The sequence below is a fragment of the Astyanax mexicanus genome, chromosome 17 (genome assembly GCF_023375975.1).
Source record: "Astyanax mexicanus isolate ESR-SI-001 chromosome 17, AstMex3_surface, whole genome shotgun sequence".
NCBI lineage: Eukaryota > Metazoa > Chordata > Actinopteri > Characiformes > Acestrorhamphidae > Astyanax > Astyanax mexicanus.
In genome coordinates, this window is record NC_064424.1 from 14,499,115 (window position 1) to 14,525,674 (window position 26,560).

At 38.0% G+C, this 26,560-nt stretch overlaps 1 protein-coding gene across 5 annotated transcripts in view; it reads right to left on the reverse strand.

Moving 5' to 3' along the window:
• Positions 1–23,429, reverse strand: part of si:ch211-247j9.1 (rho GTPase-activating protein 24) — a 27,776-nt gene extending 4,347 nt beyond the window's left edge. The window contains exons 1-4 of one of the 5 annotated variants that reach the window (XM_022676165.2): positions 23,223–23,429; positions 13,077–13,190; positions 3,004–3,211; positions 2,199–2,331 (exon numbers count right to left, since the gene is read on the reverse strand). In XM_022676165.2, the coding sequence (XP_022531886.2) occupies positions 2,199–2,331; positions 3,004–3,211; positions 13,077–13,190; positions 23,223–23,274 (507 nt within the window). In that variant the 5' untranslated portion in view covers positions 23,275–23,429. Of the gene's footprint in view, positions 1–2,198; positions 2,332–3,003; positions 3,212–5,488; positions 8,878–13,076; positions 13,191–23,222 lie in introns of those variants that run through there. The other 4 variants (XM_049466297.1, XM_049466296.1, XM_049466298.1 and 1 more) reach the window with 4 other exon arrangements.
• Between the last annotated feature and the right edge of the window lie 3,131 nt (positions 23,430–26,560).

The following is a 26,560-nucleotide window of genomic DNA, read 5'->3' on the forward strand; positions in this document are numbered from 1 at the left end:
TGGTTCTTTCATAAATTTATTATGGGTCTGCTGAAAATGTCACCAAATCTGCTGGGTCAAAAATATACATACAGCAACATTAGTATTTGGTTACATGTCCCTTGGCCATTTTCACGGCAACTAGGCGCTTTTGGTAGCCATCCACAAGCTCCTGGCAAGCTTCAGGTCGAATGTTTGACCACTCTTCTTGACAGAATTGGTGCAGTTCAGCTAAATGTGATGGTTTTCTTGCATGAACCCGTTTCTTTAGCACTGTCCACATGTTCTCAATGGGGTTTAAGTCAGGACTTTGGGAAGGCCATTCTAAAACCTTAATTCTAGCCTGGTTTAGCCATTCCTTTACCACTTTTGATGTGTGTTTTGGGTCATTGTCTTGTTGGAACACCCAACTGCGCCCAAGACCCAACCTTCGGGCTGATGGTTTTAAGTTTTCCTGCAGAATTTGGAGGTAATCCTCCTTCTTCATTATCCCATTTACTTTCTGCAAAGAACCAGTTCCACTGGCAGCAAAACATCCCCAGAGCATAATACTACCACCACCATGCTTGACAGTAGGCATGGTGTTCCTGGGATTAAAGGCCTCACCTTTTCTCCTCCAAACATATTGCTGGGTGTTGTGGCCAAACAGCTCAATTTTTGTTTCGTCTGACCAGAGAACTTTCCTCCAGAAGGTTTTATCTTTGTCCATGTGATTAGCAGCAAACTTCAGCCGAGTCTTAAGGTGCCTTTTCTGGAGCAAGGGCTTCTTTCTTGCACGGCAGCCTCTCAGTCCATGGCGATGTAAAACACGCTTGACTGTGGAGACTGACACCTGTGTTCCATCAGCTTCCAAATCCTTGCAGACCTGCTTCTTGGTGATTCTTGGTTGACTCTTGACCATCCTGACCAATCTCCTCTCGGCAGCATGTGATAGCTTGCGTTTTCTTCCTGATCGTGGCAGTGACACAACTGTTCCATGCACTTTATACTTGCATATAATTGTCTGCACAGTTGCTCTTGGGACCTGTAGCTGCTTTGAAATGGCTCCAAGTGACTTCCCTGACTTGTTCAAGTCAATAATTCGCTTTTTCAGATCCACACTGAGTTCCTTTGACTTTCCCATTGTAGCTTTTGTAGCTGAGTCTAATCACTGGGTCAAATGAGCCCTATTTAAATGGGCTCATGAGAAGTCAACAGCTGTAGTCAATCAGAATCACTTACAAGAAGTGAAGAGGCCATGACATGAAGCTAATTTGATTGACACAACTCGCTACATCACCAAAATTGACAAATTTTGTTGCTGTATGTATATTTTTGACCCAGCAGATTTGGTGACATTTTCAGCAGACCCATAATAAATTTATGAAAGAACCAAATTTTATGACTGTTTTTTGTGACAAACATGTATGTGTTCCGATCACTCTATCACAGAAAAATAAGAGTTGTAGAACTTATTGAAAACTCAAGACAGCCATAACATTATGTTTTTTTACAAGTGTATGTAAACTTTTGACCACAACTGTATAACACAATCTAATTCCCAAGCAGTGGCACGAACTTTTTCATGATGCAGGGCATTATCTGCTGGTGGACTCCAGCTTTAACATAGACATTTTTAATAAAATATGGTTGAAATATAAATGGGATGAAAAGTGCCTTTCATCACAAGCAGCCAATCAACTTGTTGGCTGTGCCGAGAATGGTTCAAGGAAGAGCAATCCTAAATGTGGAAATCTGTGCAATTGCAGTAGCTAAAAAAAACGGTTTATTTGCACTTTATTGAGATAAATGCTACAAACTATCCATGATGTTTTAGCAGATTTAATCAGTAATTTAAAATATGATTTTTATATGGTCATTTGAGTTTTGTTTCCAGTATCATTGGAGGCTGATCATGCACGAGTGGAGATGCCCGACAACATTTCAAAGATTACTAAGTGAGCCAAATACTAAAGGATTGACTTTCCTGACTTGCTGTGTGCCTAATAGCAGCTCCTCCCAGCCTTGGTGTTATAAAGCTAAGTATCAGAGGGACTGTTCTCTATACATGTCTTGAGAATGTGGAGGCTGCATGATCATTCATTTTTAATACACACTTAAGAGGAATATATTGAAAGCAGTGTGGGTAGGAGTATGTACTGGATGATGCAACATAACGTAAGCCGCTTGCAATGTAATAATGTAATGTGCTGCAGTGGATGCGGCAGTTAGACAGTTACCTGCTCCCTGTCTGCAGGGATTTTCTTGCCACACATAAGAAACTCTTGGTAGCGGGAGAAGGGCACAAGTGGTTCAGGCAGTTCCCTGAGATACAACTTCAACAATGATGCCACTGTGTGGACATCCGTGCTGCTAGGATAGTAAAAAACACATACATCAGCTTTTTTGTGAAATATGGTAACACACGGTAAAGAACAGAATTTGATTTATGTTTGAACACTCCCCGTCAATGTATAGTCATTTCCCCTGGACTATCTTCTCTTAGGTATTCTCCTGTATATTTTATGTAATGCGTGAATGCCTTGCCTCAGTGACTACTAACAGTTGATTTATATTGGCTAAAAGCCAAAAGTAGACTAGGAGATGCACTGATGTAAATATATGCCATTGGAAAAGGTGGCTGTTAATGTTTGAATGTGAGAGATTATCTGGCCTAATGCACTGTATAAAATAAAAACAACTAGTTATTTTAATAAACAGTAAGAAACTATAAAAATTACGGCAATATTTGGCTGTATTTATTAAAATTAAGTGTTTTAACATTTTTTAATAAACTATAACTCAGTATGAAACTTTAACTATTACTGTAAACACATGAAAACTAATAATTTTACAGGGAAGTTGTTTTACAGTTTTGCCATTTCTGTGCAATTTGTCTTACACTGTTCTCTCCCCCTAAAGGCTTTGATCTCTTTGGATGGTATGCTATGAATGATATCTGGTACCCGATATGACTGGAATGACTTGCCGTTTGTGCCCAAAAAGTTCTATAATAGATGCTCTTTGTGTGCTGATAGCACTTACCTGTCAAATGATGGTTTTTCTCCTGCATCAAAGGCTTCCTGAAGCTCTTTGACCAGAGTGGCCTGGCCGGGCTGTCTGAACAGCCCCACCTCCAGCAACCCCCGTGCCCTGATGAAGTCGGCACACTGCTCCACCACCAGAGGAGCCATGTGATCGCCATAGCGGCGCTCATACAGCACCGTCTCTTCTAGCCGCTGACCAAACACTCCTGCAACAAAAAGACAAGAGCAGTTATGGGCTGAGTGTCATGGTTTATTTCCTGGATTTGTTACACTGCCATTCAAAAGTTTGTCTGTATTCAACTATGTAAAATAATTTTGTAACACAAATTAGCCTGTATACAGATCAGCCAGAACATTTAAACCACTGAATGTCTCGTTATAATTACACCCGTGAAGGTGTTTTTTAAATAGGCGCGTTAAGAGGGAAAAAAAAAAAAAGTAAATCAGAAAAAAAGTTTGTGCGCAATATATTTTTTATGCAGCTCTTGAGATCACTTAAAAATGATGGGTTTCTTTGATTTTACCAAATTGAAAACTTCTGGAATATAATCAGGAGGAAGCTGGATGATCACAAGCCATCAAACCAAACTGAACTGCTTGTATTTTTGCACCAGGAGTGGCATAAATTATCCAAAAGTAGTGTGTAAGACTGGTGGAGGAGAACATGCCAAGATGCATAAAAATTGTGATAAAATCCAGGGTCATTCCACTCTTAAAACGTTATGAATCTGAACATGTTTTCTTTGCATTATTTGAGGTCTGAAAGTTCTGCATCTTTTTTGTTATTTCAGCCATTTCTCATTTTCTGCAAATAAATGCTCTAAATGACTATTTTTATTTAGAATTTGGGAGTAATGTTGTCTGTAGTTTACAGAATAAAACAAAAAATTGACTCAAACATATACCTATAAATAACTAAATCAGAGAAACTGATTCAGAAACTGAAATGGTCTCTTAATTTCTTCGAGACCTGTATTTTGAAATACAATACCATGAAATAAAATACCATTTATTCATTTCAGTATTTCAGTTGGGACAATAAATCATATACCACTTTCTGATGCTGATATTCCGTCTTACAACATTTGACAAAGGACATTTGGCACCAAGGTTACCAGGCAATTAAATATTGCAGATGGGTTTTTTATGCCATTCTTATTGCATACATGTCTTAAGGTGTGGAACAGCACAGGGTTGTCATCACATTTTTCATTTCAAAATTCTCCACACGCTATGTATTGGAGACAGGTCTGGGCTGCAGGCAGGTCAGTACCTAGTACCTTTACCCTCTTCTTTTACAGCCATGCTTTTGTAATGTGTGCAGCATATGGTTTTGCATTGTCTTGTTAAAACATGCGTGGACAACATGTTCTATGCCTAGATATAGGCATTGCATGTAACCCTGTCTGCTGTCACAGAAGGGCAAACACCCATATCATTACAGATGCTGGATTTTGGACTTGTTGCTGATAACAGCCTGGATGGTCCTTTTCATCTTTGGTCTGGATCACACAGTGTCTGTTGTTCCCAAATAGATCTGGTATACTGATCGTCTGACCACAATACACATTTCCACTGTTTAATAATGCATTTGAACCCAGATTGAAAAGACTGGTGCTTTTGAAAATGAGTAACACAAAGCATTTTAAACATCCTAATATTAATCATATATTATATCTTATAATATTTGTCTTTAATGGAAACAGCTGTCAAGCCAAATGATGATTATAATCACCTGCTTGTTCATCCTGAGATTGCCTGTTGGAAATCACATTAATATTTAGTGTGTTTTTAACACATTATTAGCCATAAACTCCCTGAATTCTAACTTTTTTTGCAGTGTGTTGTGTTGCAGGCTTGAAATGCAGAAATTGATGTATATTAATAAATGAAAAAAGATAAAACATGAAATGTTTTGGGTTCATACTGTCTGCACTTAAATTAAAGCAAAGTCAGAGATAATGTAAGAAATACTCCCAGGTTACTCCCAGTATCCTGTGGTATATATCTACCAAAAGTGCCCCAGGGGCAGAGTACTGATAAATCAGTGACTTGGTCATGGATGCCCAAGGCTTGTTTATGCGAGTATGAAGTGAAGCCTAACACTTCTAGTCCAATCCCAAAAAAGGTATAGATAGACAGAAAAGGATTAAGGCTATGTATTGTGGAGTCTATGTTTGGATGAGTCAAGCTGTTTTGGCAGCACCAAAGAAACCAAGTGGTTTTAATATTATGGCTGATTGGTTTGTTTTAAATCCAGATTGTTACAGATCTGTAGATGGTTTAAGTTAATTTAATTATTATCTTGACAAGATAATACAACAACTTTTGAACAGCAGTGGTGATTTCACTGTGGGTAACAGGGTGGGAGTAACATAGTAAATAATACACAGTTCAGATTAAAGATTTTCAAAAGCAGAACACAGTACAAGAGGTGCCTGAGCAATGCCGCAGCCCTGCACCAAAAGCTATCAAATACTCACGCCTCTTGAAGCTCAGCACCCTTTTGATTTTCCTGTAAGCGGAGTGCGAGAGGTAGCTTCCTGTCCTCTGGACCGCCTGCTTGTTCTCAGGCATCTTCTTCCTCTGTCCTCCTCACTAGATAGAATTTTTATCCTATAATATGCCTTTCAAATCAGGATTTCTCTCCAGTTAGTTCTGTATTCCTTAAGATACCCAAGCAAGAAGCACCACAGTGAGCAGGGCAGTGTCACCCACCCTGCCCACCTTCTGAGTTCTTCGTCTTCTGGTTTGTTAACTCTTGTAGGTTCTGTCCTGGACTGCACGTCCTGCTTCTCTTCCCACTCTCTTTTCTTCTCCTCCTCCTCCTCCTCCTTCTTCTTGTTCTTCACGTAGCCCTCTCTCCTGTGCACAGGTGAGCGGATATAAGTCCTGGCACGGTTTCAGCTTCAGAGCTCAGGAGTGAATGACTGTCTGAGCTGAGGAGAAGCAGTAGTGACCCTAAGGCTCAAATATGCACACTAATCAGATATCAGCATTCCAGCAGTGACAACAGTCCTCATCCTTCAAGGGAAGGCATTGTTCTATTGCAGCATGTCTAATGCACATAGATTACATAAATGACATTTTCTTAAAAAAGCTAAAAACGCTGCATTAAATTCATGGTTCAAATTCTTAGTTCCATTAAATTGTTGTGAACGTTAATCAGTCTTCTATAAACAATACTGGTGTTGATACCAGGGCTTTATATTTGCAATAACTTTTCGATATTGTGGTACATATAATAGAGGGCTAACAATTCAACATAATGTGATTATCACAGTACTGTGATACTGTAAGCATGGTAATATGCTGTATTATTATTATTTTTAAGTCATAGTATATAAATAAACTAGGCATCATATTTATAAAAGCTGAATAAAAGAAAAAGTTTCTTTTCCTGCAGTCTGAACAGTGGAACCTAATGACACCAGTGACTACAACACTGCTGTTCAGTGGTTTAAACTTTAAACACAATACAAGATGAACCACTGTCTACCACCATCTTAACATATAAACTAAAAATTGATAATCGATACTGTTTCTGAAGATACTACAATACAATATTGCCAAAATAATGCTGCAATTCAACACAATATTGATACCCCTAGTTGGTACTATGTTGACACTGCAGTTCAGCTCCAGTTCATGATGCCGCCTTGGTTGCAGACTTGTCCAGTCTTAGCAGAGCATTGACCTCTGGCTTCTGAACTCCAGTTAGCTCACCTCTCCAGGGGCTTCCGTGGGTTTCTTTTTACCTCCTTCACAAACCCTTGGAGACTCAGGTTTCTTTGCAGGTGCTCACAGGTGGTCCAGGTCACATGGCACAGTCAGCAGCAGAGCAGAGATGTTTGTTTGTCTTTGACCAGACGTAGGTCTTCCATTAACTATGAACAGGAGTTTCCAGTGACGCCAGTTGGCACCTCCTTAGGCCAGAAGTCAAATCAAAGCTGCCTCCTTAACTGCTGGTCAGTCAATTCAGAGCAGCTCCTCCTTGAATACCTTTGGAATTGCAAGTGCTCTCTTTTACCAGATGTCACATGATCACAGTCTTGGCCTCTGTTGCCCTTCTCTGCCTTGTCATAACATTTACCATTCCTATGTCTCTCTCTTTATCTGTTTTTTTTTTTTTTTTTTACTTTACTTTTTCTTTCTTTCTTCCTTGTCCTATGTTCCTCTCTCTGTCTGTCACTTTTTCTCCCTTGTTCTAAACCAATGCCAATCTCTCTCTCTCTCTCTCTCTCTCTCTCTCTCTCTCTCTCGTTTTGACCCTATGTCTCTCTCTCTAACTGTCACTCTCTCCTCTTTCTTATTTTGTCACTCTCTCTTTCTCTTCCTCTTCTCTCTAGTGTGTCTCTCTCTAAACCCCAATCACTCCCACCCTATGTCTTACTTCCTCTCTTGCTCTCTCTCTCTCTATCTCCCTCTCCCAGCCCTCTTCTGCTTTTCCCCCCACCCCCCACCTCTCGCCCCCTGTATCAGGCTACTCCACTGCAGGCTTGTTGGAGCGTAGCCAAGGTGGCAGTGGCTCCCTTTATCTCGGGCTCTATCTCTCTCGACCCTCCATGAATCATTACCGCTGCACAACGCTATCACGGGTTGACTAAAAATAAATGAGCCAGAACGTGTTGCCTTTAACCCACTCTTTCACTTTCTTTCAAGCCCCCTCTCATTCTTTACCCTCTCTATAAGTCTATCCCTGCCTCTACCCTCCCTCCTTCCCTCTGTCTCTACCCTCTATTGCCCCCAAACCTCCCATGGATGTTTCTCTCCAACGGTTTTCCATTGGCCTGTGCTGGACACACCCCCCAAGCCCTTTTTTTAATGAGTGTCTCTGGTGTGGGTATAACTTGGGCTCTGATGACAAACCAGTATGGCTTCTGGGACGGTGACCTAACCGTGTAGAGAACTCAAGTCTGTGAGTGATGTCTTAAACTGCATGGCCATACCAGTGTGTGTTAGTTAGGCCTATCTGTTAGAGAAATCTGTTTGTATGCAGGAGCCCCAGGCTATGGAGTAGTTATGACTGGGAGGTGATGTGGAGAATTCATTAGGAATGTTAATCTCCTGGGAAATGAGCAACATGTTCTGCTCAACGCTAGACTGCTCAGATAAACATGGCCGTCTTAGACTTTCCACAGTTCCCTCAGGGCTCTATATGTTTCGAGTGGAACATAGCTACTACCTGTTCCATTAATTGGAAACCATCCAGTGTAGAACAATAACAGTTTTCAAAACAAGGATTAAGCCTAGTCTTCTACTAAAGAGCTTTTGAGTATATTTATATACCACTGAAGTCTTGTGTCATTCTGTATTCTGTCCATATTTGACTCTCCTGGTCAAAATATGAATATTGCTACATGAAAGCTTAGGCAACTGAGCACTGAATTGTATATCTGTATCTTGACCAACTCCACAAATTCACCAGCAAGCACACTTTGCGATTGTAGTTGAGTGTTATTAGTATGTTCAGTTTGAGAATCAATTGTTTACCATGCTAGTGTTCTTTAATGCACTGGTCAACCACCTTGGTCACACTGATAGACCAGATGAACCATCAAACTCAAATGAAATTAACAGCTGTGCTGGTCAAGAGCTAAGATGCTAGACTAGTTTAGCATAGAATAACATAGTTTTCTCATAGATCAGCCTAAATAAAATCAGTTGCAGTGTTCATCTGGATTTTTCAACAGGGCAGTGACACAAGTTACAGTGCTATAATGTCTTCTTCATCTAGCTAGCTAAATAAAGCTGAAACATGATAGAGCTTTCCTTTCTGTTCTTAGTTTGTTTTGACAAGCTCTACAAGGTGATCAGCACTCAAGGTACACTGCTCAACATCACATAAATGTTCTTTAGTCGACCCCCACCCCTTAAAAATAAACATGTTCCCCCTGAGAAGTTTAAATATTTAATGTGTTTTTGTTTAAAATCTTTAACAATTATTCATGAGAGGGAGTGCTATAACATGTACTATTGGCACTGCTGTGCTGCAGTCGTAGGTCGCTGTTTATTGCTAGGTTACCTGTATGTAGTGGAGTAATACATGGAGAGCTTTGGTTACAGTGCATTACCGGCTGATAATGTCATTCATAAAACAATTCTTAGCCAATCACATTGCAGGGTCGGAACTAACTGTGGTATAATGGGGCATAATAAACATGTTGCGATATAATGCATGCTAAGATATAAATATAATGAACAAAAATTTTAATTAATGTTTTTGATTGGCTATAGATAGCTGTCAGTCATTGTTAGGCCTGTATTAACTTGAATTCACCGGCAAATAAATGAGATCAGACAGAGGCATGAGGAGAAACGCAGGTGCGTTATAAACATATTTATTACTTTTTGTCAGGTCAGAAGCATTAGTTTTCTACAGTCTGTACTAACAAATAATGAGAGACTGTAAAACTTTGTTAATATTTCTTTGTTTAAAAATAATTACATTTTAGAGACAATACATAAAATAATAAGAGAAATATATTTTAAAGGCATCTAGATAGCATTAACTTTCATGTAACAATGTTGGCATTAAAACTCTTAATTGAGCTCGTAATTTAGAGGATCTCAGGAGAAAATCTAACAGAACAAAAAGTATAGGGTTCTGTAGTGAAGCCAATTTTTTTTATAAACTACATTTGTTTCTGCCATGAACAATTTAGGTCAGACCAACTATGGGCATAACAACATTGCGCTGAGTACAAAAGGGTGACGTGACTCAAGTGGCAAATTAACTGTCCCCTTAAAGAACAAAATCGGTTACTGGAAACAGAATTTTCTTAATGCGTTAGTGTTGAGGTAGATAAAACAGTTGGACAGTGGTGCTGCTGTTTTAATGTTCACCACAGCCTTCAGATTCACCTCACTGCTCTGCACTAAAGGGTGTGATAGAGAATGATGGGGAGCTGACAGCCCCCTTGAGAGCAGGGAGGTGTTCTGTAATGCTGTTAAATCTAGGCTCCTTGCCAAGACAGTGATGGGTATACTAAATACAATGGTACGCAAAGGTTTGGGCACCCCTGTCTAAAATATATTACTGTGAATAATAAGAATGTTAAAGATGACCTGTTTTCTGAAAAGCATTAGGGTAAAGATGATAAATCCTTTTTTATATTTTAAGCAAGATTACTTATTGTTTTATTTTTACAGTTAGAGAATACAAAAAAGGGAAGGGACCCACAGCAAAAGTTTTGGCACACTTCATGATCACTACTTAGTAACACTCCTTGGCAAGTATCACAGTTGTAAACATTTTGGTGGCATTGAAGAGTCTGTCTGTTCATTGTTTCACACAGATTCTTGGGTTGCCTTGCTTGTACTGCTCTTTTAAATTTATCTACAGATTTTCCATCCCAGCTGGCCACCAATTTCAATGGACTTTAAGAACTTTACGCACTCATTCACTTTACCAGCCTTAAGCTATATACCATATTTGCACAACTGTTATACAGGTTCTAATTATACTGTCATTCCATCTCAATCACCATCAATATTGCACTGTTGTCTTCCGTCCTAAGTATGTCTATTGTGTTCTTGTTGTATTGTACATATAGTGTCTCCCACTCTTTATTATATATCTTATTTCTTTGTATTTCTATTTATATATCTATTTCACCCCCAACACTACTGCACCTTGTTTTTGTCTCATGTATGTCTATTTGTGTCCCTGCTGTATTGTACCCATAGTGTCTCCCATTCTCTTTTTTTATATCTATTATTTGTACTTGCTGTAAATTTTGGTAAGGAGAGTAACGTTATTTCAATTCTCTGTATGTCCTGTACATATGCAGTATTGACAATAAAACTACTTGACTTGACTTAATTAATTAAAGATTGAATGTTGGTCATGATGTCAGATGACAAAAACTTTATGTCAGGATATAGTTTAATACTGTTAAATGCCTGCAAAGATGATGTTTGGGTCAGGGGACTGTAAAGGGTATTGTGTTTCTTTATGTTATCTGAATCTCAAACTACTGGCTGTGATAAATATGCAAAAACAGAATCAGAAATGGGCAAATACTTTTGCACATTAATGTATTTTTTGCACTTTGGTGGTGACGGAGTGGAATTTTCAGTCCATGTGGTTAACAAGGTTAGGAGTGATTCATAACATGCTATAAAAAGTGAACAAATGAAGTTTTGTCTTTCAGTGTCCATTTGCTTTTACTTGTTTCTAATTTTTGTTACAAAAAAAAATCCTCCACACAGACTTTACAGGAAAGAAGTATATGCAGAGCTACTCACTATGAGCTGAAATACTGTATGAAGAGCATAAAAAGGAATTGCAATTAGAATGATCTGTTCATACCAGACGTATATATATCAGGTGTGCAGCGAGAGGCTGTGAATGCTTGAACTCTGCGTGACACTTTAGTGGCACTGCTGTAACGTTCCTCTGTCTTGGCTGGTTTAGATATGTTCACACCGGTCCTTTAAGTGAAAAACACGAGGGGAATTCTGTTTTTTCACCAGTAATGCATGACATCAGTTTTAAGGGCATGCGGTTTGCAGAGTTCAGTGGGCTGCTGTAGACAAAGCTCATTTTAAGATCGGCCTGGTATGTGTAATGCATTGACCATGTCTGAGAATGTGTGTATTGTGATGAGTTGGGGGTGAGTGTTTGTTTGTGTGGTATGTTATGTCTGATTTTTACTACTAAATATACTAAATATATACTATATACTAAATTGGCAAATTAAATTGTGTTACTGGGCTTATATGTTTTATTCTATGTATTTTGCACCGTCTCACTTTGTTCCATTCAGGAAAACATAAAGCCATAAACCAGTAGCAATTAAACTACCAAGCAAATTCTAATTAGCGAGCTAAAGCTAAATAAATCAGTAGCAATTAAACTACCAAGCAAAATCTAATTAGCGAGCTTAAGCTAACTTAACCGGTAGCAATAAACCACCAAGCAAAATCTAACTAGCAAGCTAAAGCTAATTAAACCAGTAACAATTAAACTACCAAACGAAATCTAACTAGCAAGCTAAAGCTAAATAAACCAGTACCAATTAAACTACCAAACGAAATCAAATAGCGAGCTAAAGCTAAATAAACCAGTGCCAATTAAACTACCAAACGAAATCTAACTAGCGAGCTAAAGCTAAATAAACCAGTACCAATTAAACTACTAAACAAAATCTAACTAGCGAGCTAAAGCTAAATAAACCAGTAGCAATTAAACTACCAAACGAAATCTAACTAGCGAGCTAAAGCTAAATAAACCAGTACCAATTAAACTACCAAACGAAATCTAACTAGCGAGCTAAAGCTAAATAATACAGTACCAATTAAACTACAGAGCAAAACCTAATTAGCGAGATAAGGCTTAATAAACCAGCAGCAATTAAACTACCAAGCAAGACCTAACTTTTGAGCTGAAGCTAAATAAACCAGTAGCAATTAAACATTAGTTAACCTGTATGCCTTTCTGTCAGTTTGGCATTGTTTGCCAGTTTGTACTTGTGCGTTTATTTATCTTCCTGGGTGTGCAATGTTTTCTAAATATTCACTTATCTTCACTTTCCTTTTAATGTTTAGGAAAGTAAGTAATGTTTATTAAAATCAGGGGCGCAGCAGCAAATTCTGGGTCCTGTACACTGTCAAAGTCAGTGGGCCCCTATCCATGCCAGTACACAAGGAACATGAGAGAAAAAAAATCAGGATTTTCATGGGCCCCTCTCCGTACTCGGGCCCTCGGTAGTTAGGTCCACTTTTCCCCCCACTACCACACCCCTGATTAAAATATTTTTGTTTATCTAGTATTTGCTATACGTTTAATGTCATACCCTGTTACTAACATTTTAGGATCATACAAGCATTATCAATATTTTACCCTATGTTCTGTTCTGTTTTCTCTAAACAAGGAATAATGTAGGACTTGGCACATCAGGCACTTGCATCATACTGGCACAATGAGATAAAACAGCAACAAGCATACACAAGTCCCTTCCGGATTTTCCATAGAACCTAAAATAACACAATCATGACTGACCTCATTTACAGATCATTGAAAGAGATCTACAGATCATTGAGGTGTGTGTCTGAGTGAGAGATCACCTGTGAAAGGTATCCATACTCCCTTATCAAGGTTCTTCAGCCAGTCTTCCCCTTGGCCGCAGCTGTTAGACAGGAAGAAGTATGATCCAGGGCTTACTAACACATCTCTGTTTCCTACCGGAGAGAGAGAGACACAGGTGTGTATCAGTGTGGGGCTGTACTTATTTCATTCCTTTATCACAGTTTTGGATCAGCATGCATTTTTAATGGGAAAAAAGTAAACCTAGAGAGAGACCTTAGGGATATCTTTCTTATTTTACTTAAATAAATGATGGGCTGTCAGACACACTCTGCCTCTGTATGTGGATCCAGTCATGAGAAAGTTTGGGAACCCCTGTCATACAGAGCTTGGCATTTGTCCTGGTGTACACTACAAACAAATTCATTTATGGATTTCTGTCAGGCTGCTTTATCCAATTGGCAAAATGATCAATAATTTCTGTATTGCAGTTTGAGATGTGCACACAAATCTACAGCAAACATCCAGAGCTTTAGCTCTAATTTGAATCGATGGGAGGCACTTGCTTAATAGAGCAATAGATTGAACGGGTGCTTTTGAGTGGACTTCAGTGACCCCGCCATCATCTTAAATGTCACTTTAAAGACTAGTGTTGACTTAGCACACAGTAAGCACAGAAAGACTTCATCCACAATAAAGAATGAAAAAATGATCAAATATATTTTCTTGTTTTTATTAAGGAAAGAGCTGCCTCGTTAGTTTAATATTCACTGTCATTTTGGAACATTTGTAAACTTCCCCTTGTGAAAAAATTATACTTAAATTGTGTAGAAACTCTTATATACTTGAGCAAACATGTTATTTTGGATCTATTCACTTATGCTAAATCACTTTTAATTTGTAATTAAATATGTTTGGTTATGTATGTTATTTTTGCCACTTTTCTAATACAATATGAAGTATATTGTTGTCTGAGCTGCATGATTAAACACTAAAACACAAAACAAAATAATTAGCATACTTATAAAAACATTCCAGAAATGTAGTTGATCTCTTCTTGTGCCCTTACAATAAGGTATATCCAATCAAATCAAATGTTGTCGCAAAGCAGCTTTACAGAAATGTGATCGCAGGACAGAGAAAAAGAAATACAATACACATCCGCTAGTGAACAACAGAGGTAAGGTAAATTTTCCTTTAGAGCTGGAGGAGGAAGAAACCTTGGAAGGAACCAAAGCTCACATACCTTATTGTAGCTTATATTATTACATGTACTTTTAAGTTTAATATGTAAGGGAACCATGGATTTTACATATTTAAAATATAGTAAAACATAGTTATTAGTTTTTAGTACAGTTGTATTTATGGCTTTACCATTTTTTTTTCTTCAATTGTACTAAAAAGTAATGTACGTTGCAATACAGATTATGGTAAAATTAGGTAAAATAACTATAAAGAGAAAAAACATTTAACAGACTTTAATTATTTTGCATATAATTCAGGTAGAATAGTGTTATAATATAATTATTTAAAAAAAATTAATAGACTATTAGCAGTGAATCAACATGCTGGGTGTGTTTATGCAGCCAAAGTCACGCTAAGTCACCTGTATGAACCTGCTTGTGGTTATAAGCTTGGGAATTTTCCCCACAGTCAGTCCATACCAGCCCAGCAGTCAGACATAACAAATCCGCACACTCATAAACCGCTTCATTTTCCATTCCTGCTCTGTCACACAACAGGGTGGTCTTTTGTTTAAATAGTTAATATGAAGATTTTTAACACGGATCTTTTACATTTATTTTAAGCATAATTAAATGCTTTAAACAGCATTGTGTTCTCAAGATGCACTAGAAAATTACCTGCTTTGGCTCTAAGTGCAGTATTGGCTTTTTTAATAAAGTAAAAAAAAACCTGCCTAGTGCCTACCAGCCTCACCCTGCTGCTGTACAGTTAGAAACTGTGATACACTCTTTGTGATACCCACTTTGTACACATGTGGTGAGCAGAAAAACATATTAGAATGTCCAATCATATAGGCATGCCTTACATAGGAATATGGTTCACACTTTAAAATTAAATTATTTGAATTAAAATAGCATAATCTTTGTTGACATACATTTTATGTTACAATTTTAAGCTATGTAATATTTAGACAGTCTCAATTAGATACAAAGCATAATAATGCCTTGAAATTCCCTTGGAGAAACAAACTGCTTATGTCAATTCCTTTCAGAATTCAAACTGCTTTAATTGGTACAGTCTATAAACAAGACGCTGTAATTTGTTCATGACTTAGATTTTTTGGTGCTGTAATATATAGTGGGTCTCTTCAGAAACTATGTAAGTTACTTTGTAGACAGAAACTTTTGGAAACCATGATCTGTAGTTTGTGGATTGTAGACCTTTCACAAACCAACAATTACATTTTTAGATGCTCCCTTTCTGTAAACAAGTGCTGTAATTTTTAGATGGTTCCAATTAGCTCTTAAAAAAGTCATTAGCCTAAGGGTTCACATACTTTCCCCCCTCACTGTGAATGTTAGCATCTTGTATTCAATAGAACCATGCATATTTTGTTTTGTGGTATTAGTTTTAGCAGACTGTTTGTCTATTGTTGTGACTTAGATGAAGATCAGAACCCATTTAATGACCAATTTACACAGAAATCCAAGTCATCCCAAAGGGTTTGTATACTTTTTCTTGTAACTGTATATATTTTAGAAAAATAAGCACTAAAATATGTAGATTCCTTTCAGAAACTAAGCAATGTAATTTGTAGACAGTCCCTTTTGGAAACCAATAGCTGGAATTTGTGAAGATTTAAGAGCTAAAGCCAGTTAAACAGTTAAACACACTTTATTCAGTGTGCACTTTCTGCATCCTACTGTAGCAGTAACTGTGGAAGTACACCCTCTGCTGGTGACCTAAGTCTCTTATATTTACATGTGTGGTATAATTCACGTTGTCCATCCTCTACCCTTCGATTAGTGGTCAGTTTCTGACCACAGAGCTGTTCATGGCTGGGTATTTTTAGATGTTGGATCATACCAAGAACTTAGTAAGAGATGTGTAAAAAAAAAAAAAAAAAGTCACACAAATAACCATGGCACTACCACACCACCTACGTAATACCCAGTAATGAGTAGTCCTGTGGTCAGAAGCTTCCTAATGACGAATGGAGTAGATGGTGACTGGCCAATTATGCAGCTAAAGCAGCTCATAAAGGTTTGTGGGAGTCATAAAGTAGCAAGATTGAAAACAGAATCAGTATTTGATAATATATTATTCTTTTTTTTTTTAACAGTATATTTTAAGTAGGTAATTTTAAGTGGTAATCTGTGTTTAACTTAATGTAGAACCATGCTATTTAGGTATAACCCTTATATAGAAGTTCTTTGTAGTTGTATAAATATTGATTGTAGTCATTCTGTTTCTCTGCATTCTTTATTATCCTTCTTTCAACCTGTTCTTCAATGTTCAGGACCCTACACGACCATAGAACTGGTACTTTTGGGTAGTGGATCATTCTCAGCACTGCAGTAACACTGACGTGGTGGTGGATGAAGTGCAAGTGTGTGTGTGTTGTTTTGCTATAAGTGGATCAAACGCAGCAGACCTGTGAGTGTCTACTATACCAGCACAACACACACTAACACACCACTACCATGTCTTCTGTAATACTGTAGGTGTCTGTTACAGATGTTAGAAAGGAGCCATCCATCCATCTTTAACTGGTCAGAACTTTTTTAACAACAAGAACTAGTTTCAGTGTTTGTACGGTCATGAAAAACCTGAAAAATGCATTCAATTTGAAATAACTATTTCCAGGTCTGGATGAGTTTTGGAAAAACAAAAATACCTAGACAGTTTTTGTAAAGTCATGGAAATTTGCTATTTACAAATGTGCGTTTCCATTTATCAACTGAGAAAAGCTATTTTGAGCTAACAAATATATCAGCTCAGAGTTAGTTCAGTTATTGAGTTATATAGCCCCACACAATAGAACTCTCAGAATCTGACACATATTTTATTATTATTGAAGATTTTGAAGATTTATTGTCCATGTCTGCACTGATGTTTTAAATATCTTATGGTCATAAAATTTGCCTTGAGAACATGGAAAATCATGAAAAATCATGGAAATGTATTAGTTAAAATGTGTATGAACCCTATAGTTTAAAAATGACCAACAACTCATCTCCGCCATCTTTCCTAAAGGGGTATGTGGGCCACTAGTAAACGACTAGTAAATGGCAGATGGGCCCCAGGCTCAGGTCATGTTAACAGTGCAGTTTAAATATCTTATGGTCATAAAATTTGCCTTGAGAACATGGAAAATCATGAAAAATCATGGAAATGTATTAGTTAAAATGTGTATGAACCCTATAGTTTAAAAATGACCAACAACTCATCTCCGCCATCTTTCCTAAAGGGGTATGTGGGCCACTAGTAAACGACTAGTAAATGGCAGATGGGCCCCAGGCTCAGGTCATGTTAACAGTGCTCTCAGGAAACTAGCATATGAATACAGCATAAATTGACCAAGGAGCAGAAGAAACAACTGTACTGAATTTCCCTGTGCAGACAATCAGATAAGAATCGTCTCAGTACTGATTAAATGAAGCGGTTTGAGTGGATCCTCTAATCACGGACACACTGTCCTTTTCGGTCAGTCTGGAAGATGGCCTGAGATGAATCGGGTGACCATTTCTTATCTTTAAGCACCGCTGGAGTTCAACAGGGGAAGAGCACTGCATTGATTTTCATAATTTAATTAAAAAGTCTTGCTGTTTTCCCTCCATACATTTCTCGGAGGAGATATTAATCACAGAACGGGTCTCGGCCACAATTAAACGCTGCTCCAGATTCCGCTCACATTTGCTGAGAGAGTGCAGTAATTAATTTCAGCAGGACACTTTCCCTTAACCAACAGAGAGCGGTAAAAACCAGCTAAGTGGTTTATCAATACCTCCTCTATTCCGAGCATGGCTGGCAGGACCTGCTATAGCTTAATGATAACGGAACAAGAGGACGTTCCTGAGCATTCAAGGAAGTCGCTGCTGCAACGGACACTGAACATTAGCCCTCTCAGTGACATTACTGTCCCCCCCTTTATTGTTTAACCAAGCCCCAGAGCATGTCTAGATCAGTCACTCTGTCATGCACTGATAAGAGAGCACAGATACTGGTTAGGAACTCTCGTCTAAATGGATTTGATAGCCTATAGATAAAAGTTAAAGGGGTTTAATGATGTGAAGAACATGGCAATAAAGTACAGACAACTGCTGTTTTGGACTGTATAAGTCCAATTGGATGGGATGTTGAATGTGGCCATTTTAGCCAATAACTTCCAGTAACATATAGAGCCACTGATACATTAGAATGCATTCTTATAACAAAAAAAACAATAGCCACAGTCAAACTACTAATTGGACAACTGAAAACAATATCCATGGCAAAATATATCAGCTGCCCTCACTGAATTGTTTGACAATATGGGTGCTATAGAAACGAGTTTAAAAGTTTTGAAAAACTTGTGTAAAGCCAAATGCTACAGCAAAAAGAGGATAAACTCTCTAATAATATCTTTGCTTTTAGAGAAATTGGTGATGGCCTAGTGTCTACAAAATTTTGGACATACAGTATTTTTGCATATTTATAAGGTTTAACTAAGTGTTTAGTTACTAAGGGTTTAGTTCACATACTAAGGGGTTATAAAGAGTATATAAGTCGTTTATTTATTATATTATTTAGGTTGTTTATACTTAAAAATATTAATATGCAGTTACAACACATATTTTATTAGATATGTTAATGTGTTATATGTTACATAAGATATGTTAAAACCAAGTAAGATAAGCATCCAGAATGATCTGAGGTTTGACTGTATAAATGAATTTGAAATCAATATTTGGCAAACGATATCTCTCTTTCTTTTTATGTGCTGTAACTGTATATTAATGTATTTTTAAGTAATTACAACCTAATTATACTAATTAATAAACTCATTTATCAACTATTTATACACCTTTTAAAACCTTTTATAAGGTGGTACCGAATCTTCTTTTAGGTCTTTGTTGTTGGCGGAACATCATCTCACTAGTCTTGGTACGTCTTATTACAGTAAGCAAAGATGGTCTTTGTTCTGCTTTATCTCCCTTAGTTTCAACCTTATCAACCAAATGTTATCAAGTCTCACAGCATCACTTCATGAGTCATGGATTTGGAGCATTAATCTGACAGAGTCTTTTGATATTCACGACTAAAGTGCTTGATTTATGCACCTGCACTGTTTATCCACTTACTTCTCTATCTCTCCACTGATTGTGAGTGTTTTGGTGCACCAGCTTCCGTTTGGCAGCCGAGTCTCCTCCAGCTCGTTACGCTAAGTAGCCGTGTCTTCAGCTACACTATAACTGTCCTTCATCCATCCATCACTGCCTTCACCGCAAATCACTGCACTGTTTGCTCGTGGCTTTCATGTCTGTGATATGATCCCTTCCTGAGCCATCAAACAGAATCTGTCTGGCCCAATAACCTCTGTGGTGTGTGTCTGAAGCCACCATGCCCACCTGAAGAACTGCAGTGAGACTGTATTGATAGGTCCACTTATGGTGATGCACATGCCTGTCTGTGTTAAAGTGCTGCAGTTCTGCAGTGTTATAAAAGCAGAGCAGTAGGTCAAGCCCACTTTACAAGTGTACAACCTAATAACCTCCTAGAGCACCAGCCGACTGAACCTGGTAACACTTTCTATGAATGTCATGTCCATAAGACTTTATGAACACATCCATAACACATTATAATGCATTCAGAAAATATTTAGCTAAGCTATACTATATGCACCTGACAAATTCTCCCTTATGCGATGCATGTCACCTAGGGGAATTAGGAACTTTTCTGCATTATTTCTGGTCCTGTCCTACACTATCAACATTTTGGAGCCAATTGACATCGGATTATCCTTAACTCTGGATTTATTAATTTTTATAATTTGTCATCATGGCAGAGGAATTTACTGTTGGCAGCTTTTACAGCTGCAAAACTCCAGTTGACTAAACGCTGGGATTGCACATTCAAACTTTACTGGACATCATATCTATGGAACTATCAACAGCTTGTATACATGGTGCCAAGGCCAGGACATTGAGAAGATGGCGGGACGCCTTTGAAAAGGTAAAGCTGCTTCTTGTACATAAGTGAACTTTCACAACTATTGTGACTGATGGATGGAATATTATACATTTTCTTGTTTTTTTTTTTCTCTTCAAATGTGAATGTATATTGATATATCTGGGTGGGTCTGTCAGGAAGGGGGGAGGAATTTATGGGTGGTTGTTAAAAAAAAGAAAATAATAATAATAAAAACAATTGTTCACAAAAAAAAAATCTTTACTATATATAAAGAATTATTTTATGATTGCAATACAAAAACAGTCTGTGCTATATAAGTAACAAACATGCCAACTAATAAACATGCACTAAGCCATACTATTATTAAAGAAAAACCTAAAAAACTAATGCAGGGTCCACAACTCTGGTCTTGGAGAGTGTAGTGACCTTCTTGCTCAAACACTCTTGATTTAGCTTACCTGTTAATTGTTAATTGCAAATAGCAGTGAACCCCAACCCTGTTTACCAGTCCTGGAGAGCTGCCTGCCAGCAGACCTCTGCTCTGAACTCTAATCAACCCCACCTGAGACGTATAATTGCTGTCGTTAAGAGTGTGTGGGTGCACAAATTCTGTAAAAACTCTGCATTCCATTTCAGCTCAAATGTTGGATTTTTTTTACAGGATAGAATTCAGTAGAGCCAAAGAAAGTTTACCCCTTTGCCATAAAAAGACAATTTGTACATCAAAATGTTAAAGTTAATATTGCTAATTAGATAAGACCTAGATACAGATATTTAATTACAAATGTTAAATATTATCCCAATACATTTTATATTAGAAGTATTGTGATGCTAATGTTAAAAAAACAGAGCATATTTTATATCCTGGTTGTATTCCCTTTTGTGCTTAAAGGGATGAACTTCAATCTTGGCTTTCCTCAAAATTGTTGACATTAATTTTTAAGAAGAAAAGGATCTTTAGATTTTTAAATTTTAAAGTTAATGAAAAAATAAAATAAAAATATTTGTTTGCATTTTTTACTCTTGAATTTGTTCTAATTGTACTAAAAAAAAATTGGAATTTCATTTGACATTGATAATAAATATATATTTTATGTTGTATGATGAGAAATGTCAAATTAATGTGCTTGGCAGTTATGTTTGGTCTGTATTTTTTAGGTGTGGGTGTTGTTGTTTTTTTATTGTAAAATACTGTATGGCATATACACGAGTTCTGAATCCAAGATGGCTGCCTCACACATCAACAGTAGCAAAAGCAGAAATGTTATACAGTTTATTAACTAGCACTTCTATATATTAGTGTCTCATTAAATCAGTCATACACAGTCATACACATAGTACTGTCCAACTTCTATTGGTGGACATGTTTCTATTGCTGTTTAGCTGCACAAAATACCACATTATGCTTTATTTTTATCTGTTTCACTAGCAATGCTAACTTCGAACATTGCTAACAATGATAGCTGATATCTAATAGACTTGATTCCAGCAGCAGGGTTGGAGAGGTTGGTTCATTGGTTATATTTGAGAAAAAAGAATTACCAAACTGTGAGAACACCCCACACATCCCATCTTACTTCCCCTCACCTACCATTGATGAAACTGTTTTTTGCCATTATTTTACAGCCCACTGGGTAGGGGCCTGTTAACAATAAACCTGGGGTGTAATACCCAATAATAATTGTTCTCAGCAATTTAAGTTCAACAAGTTGAAATATTACGTTTAATTAAGTTTAAGTTTAAGAATGGCAATTTTGTGCGAGTTTCCTAAAGATCTTTTTAGTCTCCAAAATTACGACTGAGTTTTAAATAGTTCTTCATTAACTCTACCTCTGCTTATGTACTGAAAAGCCACCTTTAGTCAAAAGCTAAGCCATCGATTTACATACAATTTCTCATTTATTCACCAAATATTGGGAAATATTTATGCTTAAAAACCACAAACAAACAATAAGTACTTGTATAAATTAATCTTCTATGAGATTAAGCTTATATATCATTTAGTCATATTGCACAGCAGTAAATGCAGTTTAACCTTTGCATTTAACTAATTTGTAAAATTGACCAAGTGAACATCCAGTCTAGCATCCAATTCCTTTGACCTTTAGGCTTCAGGTGAACTGTGCATGAGAGCTTCCAAGCAAGGCCCAGGTTTTAAAATGACCCCCCAGTCCAGTATAGCACTTTTCCACAGCAAGGATCTCTAAACCTGCTCATGGACAGCTACTGTTCTACAGGTCACACCTCTATCCAAAGTCTAACTCACCCTTTTCATCTGATTAATTACTTCTTGGGTATGTTAAAATAGTCATCCCAAATCTGATTGATTTTGATAGAAACTACATGGAATCAGATTTTTACAAATCAGTTTTAAATCAAGTTTGTGGGTGGTACAATCCGATTTATACAGATGTATCAGTCTGGACATTCTGAATAATCATGTTGGATGTCAACATAGCTTTTGCATCAATCACTCACAACCCAACAAACAACCACATCAAATCCAGAGTGATGCAGTGCATGGGTTCAGAAAGAGTGCCAAAGGTTAGTTACTGATGCTGAAGCTGACATTTGTGATGTCCAGACATGCAAATCCAATCTGATTGCTTCCAAATAACAGTGCACACAGTCATCTCAACAGATTTAATTTGAGACAGAAATTTGATTTGCCTGCAGTCTGGATATAGTCCTGGAAGCAGTAATTAGATGGAACAGGTGGTGTTGGTGACCGCTAAGCAGAACTACTGTGTCTAGTCCTGCACTTTGATTGGCTCATTGATGGAAGTACATGTCTATATTGTACAAGATCACGTAAGAAGAACACATTTTGTTGTGCTGGTCTGGAATAGTAGCAAAGTTGAACTGAATGAAATTGATTTAGCGTCTCGCTGTAAGAACACAGTGACCTCTCTGCGACGACACTCAATGCATACCTATACTTACGTCCTCTACGTCTCTCAGTTGTCCATACTGAAGCGCGGTGCAACTATATATACAGTCTATACACAATGTGAAAACAACAAGCACCAGAAGTACAAGAGTGCACTGACCTTTTTGTGTACTGCTGTTGAACTTCCAAGACTTGAAGCAGGTGAGTCCCATCCTGCAGGTGCGTTTCTCAGCTCAACCAGAGCTCTGGTCCTCTGTGGTTGGTTCTCATTCTCTACATGCCTGGGCTGCTGGTGCTGGTACTGATGCTGGGGCTACTAGAGACTGGGCACGTATAGAAGCGTCCCCGACCAGACCACAGGCTCTCCAGCTCTGCCATGGCCTGCGCTGGACCGCCCCATCCGTCTGCCTCCCCCTATCTCCCTCCCCATCCATCTCATCAATAAAGGCCCAGCGCCGTCCCCCTTGGCAGCCCACACTGAGGGAGATGGGAGGGTGGGGTGGGGGGGCCCTCTGCGGCAGACAGACCCAAGTGAGCACACACACACACACACACACACACACTTACTAAAGGCAAAGCCCGGTCTCAGCATCCCTCCAACCGCTGTAATTACTTCAGTAGTACAGTACAGCATCTCAGGCAGGCAAGCAGGCAGCACCAATTTCCCTAATGCATCCACCCCACAGCCCCTCCACCTCCACCCACCACACCGCACCCAGCATTTGCTTTAATGGCCATCGACATGATCGGCCCTCAGCCACACGCAATGACTCAAAGAGGTTATATAGATGGGAGCGGGTGGCCGGCGCGTTAAACTTTTGAACCGTTCTCCATTACGCTAAGAGGAGACTATCTTTCTCTCTCTCTCTCTCTTATTCACTGTTTGTCTCTCCCTCTCTTTATTTTTTCTGGCCTGCTCTTTTCATCCACATTATATCCTTATGTCTTCTCTCTACCTTCTAGTCTTCTCAACTTCTCTCCTCTCTTCCTCTGTTTTGCTCTTTCCTCTGTTTGTCCGCCATATCATCGTCTGCCCTTCGCCTCTTATGTTTTTGACTCCTCATTTTCTCTCTGGCCCCTGCTCTCTCTCTTTCTTTACTTATGTCTTTTTACTATACTTTTTATTATATGTTCTCTTTCTTGCAACTCCTCTTTTTGCTTTCCTTTACCCCATATAGCACTCTCCATTTCTGTCTTGCTCTTTTTTTTAGTTATGTCTTCTCTTTAGTTATGTCTTCTCTTCTAAATATGTATATTCATCTCTCTCCTACTGTCCCCATTATATTATGTTCCTCTTACTCTCAGATTTTCTCCTCTTCTCTGTTTTGCTCTGTTTTCTCCCATATCAACCTCTGTCCTCTGTTTCTCATGTCTTCTGATTTCTTGTTTATCTCTTGCAAAAGAAAAAAATATCTCTTGCTTTCTCCTAATGTCTTCTCTCTTGTCGTGTGACTGCATTATCTATCTTAGTTCTTCTCTCATTTTTATCTTTCTCTGTCTTTCTTGTACTCTCATCTCACCTTCTGTGTCTTCACTGATGTTGCTGAGTTCTTCTCTGTTCTTTTCCTCTCATTGTCCCCATGATGTCCTGTCCTCTCTCTCTCTCTTTCTCATTTTCTGACCTTCCTTTTTCTCTCACTCACACTTGCACTTCATCTCTTATCTCTTTATCATTACTGATCTAGGTCAGTTCTTTTCTCTCCTTTACTCTTCATTTATCTCTTAGGTGTATTTCATTTATTCTCATTCTCTCCCTCTATCTCTCCTCTTCTACCTTCTTGTTTCTCTGTGTGACTCTTCTATTTCTCTCTTTCTCCTCTCTTTTACTACTCATCACTACTTATTTCTCTTTCTCTCACCCTCTATTTAACTTTTCTGACTTGCTTTTCTGACATTGTATATTGCCCTCTGTCTACTTCCTTCCTTTTCTTTTTTCTCTCCTCTGTATCTCTGTCACTAATAAAACTCCCTTTCTTCTCCCTCTCTCTCTCTGTCTTGCGCTTTCTCTTACCTATGTTTTCTTAATTTTTTCCCCTATTAGTCTCACAATTTCTTACATATTTTTCAGTCTTTCACTTGCTTAAACTCATTCTCTCTCTGTGTCTCTCTCCGTCTCTCTCACACACACACACACACACACACAGTCCATGTTATTCCACATTATATCTTTTCCTCTCTATCTTTTCTTTTGCTCAACTTCTTTTTCCTCTTCTCACATTTTTACTCATATCTTTTGATCTTCTGTTTTCTCTCTTGCTCTTCTTATTTTTCTCTTGCGCTCATCTTGAATTTTCTGTAAATTTTATCCCTATCCATTTGTCCCAGTTCTTTTTTCTCCCTTTAAATCTTTCTCAGCCATTCAGAGTCTCTCACTTCTTCTCAATCAATGTCCTCCATTCCGATGTTTAACCTTTACCTTATTCTTTAATCTCTTCTCTTTTGTCCTCTTTGTCTTCCACATTTCTTCTTCTGTCTCTTACTGTTTCTTTCTCAAACTTCTCTTTTCTGATCTCTTTGGCTTTTGCTTTTTTGCTCTTTCTCCCTTGCACTCATTTCTCCTTTTTATCTACTTTTTTATCTTCAGCATCTCTCATACACTTCTCATTCCTTTCTATCTTCTGTCCTCTTTCTTCCCCCTCTCTCAAGTTTTCTTTTTTCTATCATCTTTCTCTTCTTGTCCCCATTGTATCCTGTCCTTTCCATCCTTCTCACTTACATTCACCTCTCATCTCTTGTTTCATTATCCTTCCTGGTCTTTGTCAGTACTTCAGTGTTTCTCACTCATTTTTTTCATTATACTCGCTCCTTTCTCCATATCTCTTGGTTCTTTTATTTTGCATTATCTCTTGCTTTCTGTCACATATTTGTTTTTACTCTTTTTTCTTCTCTTATACCTTTTTTCTCTTTTGTTATTCTTTTTCACTACCCTACTCAGCCTTCCACTAACCTCTCTCTCTCTCTCTCTCTCTCTCTCTCTCTCTCTCTCTCTCCATACAGCAATAGATTTATGTCCTGTGCTCTGGCAGGATCTTGGGGATATATTGATCCTGATGAAAGAGGTTCACTTCATTTGGAAGAAAGAAGGAATAGTGCCCCGTCCAGACTTTACATGCCCCATCTAATCTGGAAGCTTTAGCTGGACCGATGTTCTAACTCACTCCTGTCATAAATGCTGTCATGCTCCTACTGATCCTCCTCTGAAGAGCACATCACTGGGTGAAGGATGAGAAATGCTTGTCTCTGCTGTGTTTGTTGGCCAATGCTATATTTCTATAAAATGCCATCCATTTTTCTCAAATTCAGATAAATGTGTTTGTTCTGTTCGAGCTGACGTTTTAAAACAAATTTCTCTTTGGCAATGGCTTTCCCTATGTGTCCATTTCTTTCTACTATTTCTCTCTAGTGGTCTCTGCAAATGATTCCAGCTACTTGATGATAAACGAGCGGCAAAGCTGTTTGAGTCAAGTTTTGCAGAGTTTTCAGATTTCTCTCATGCAG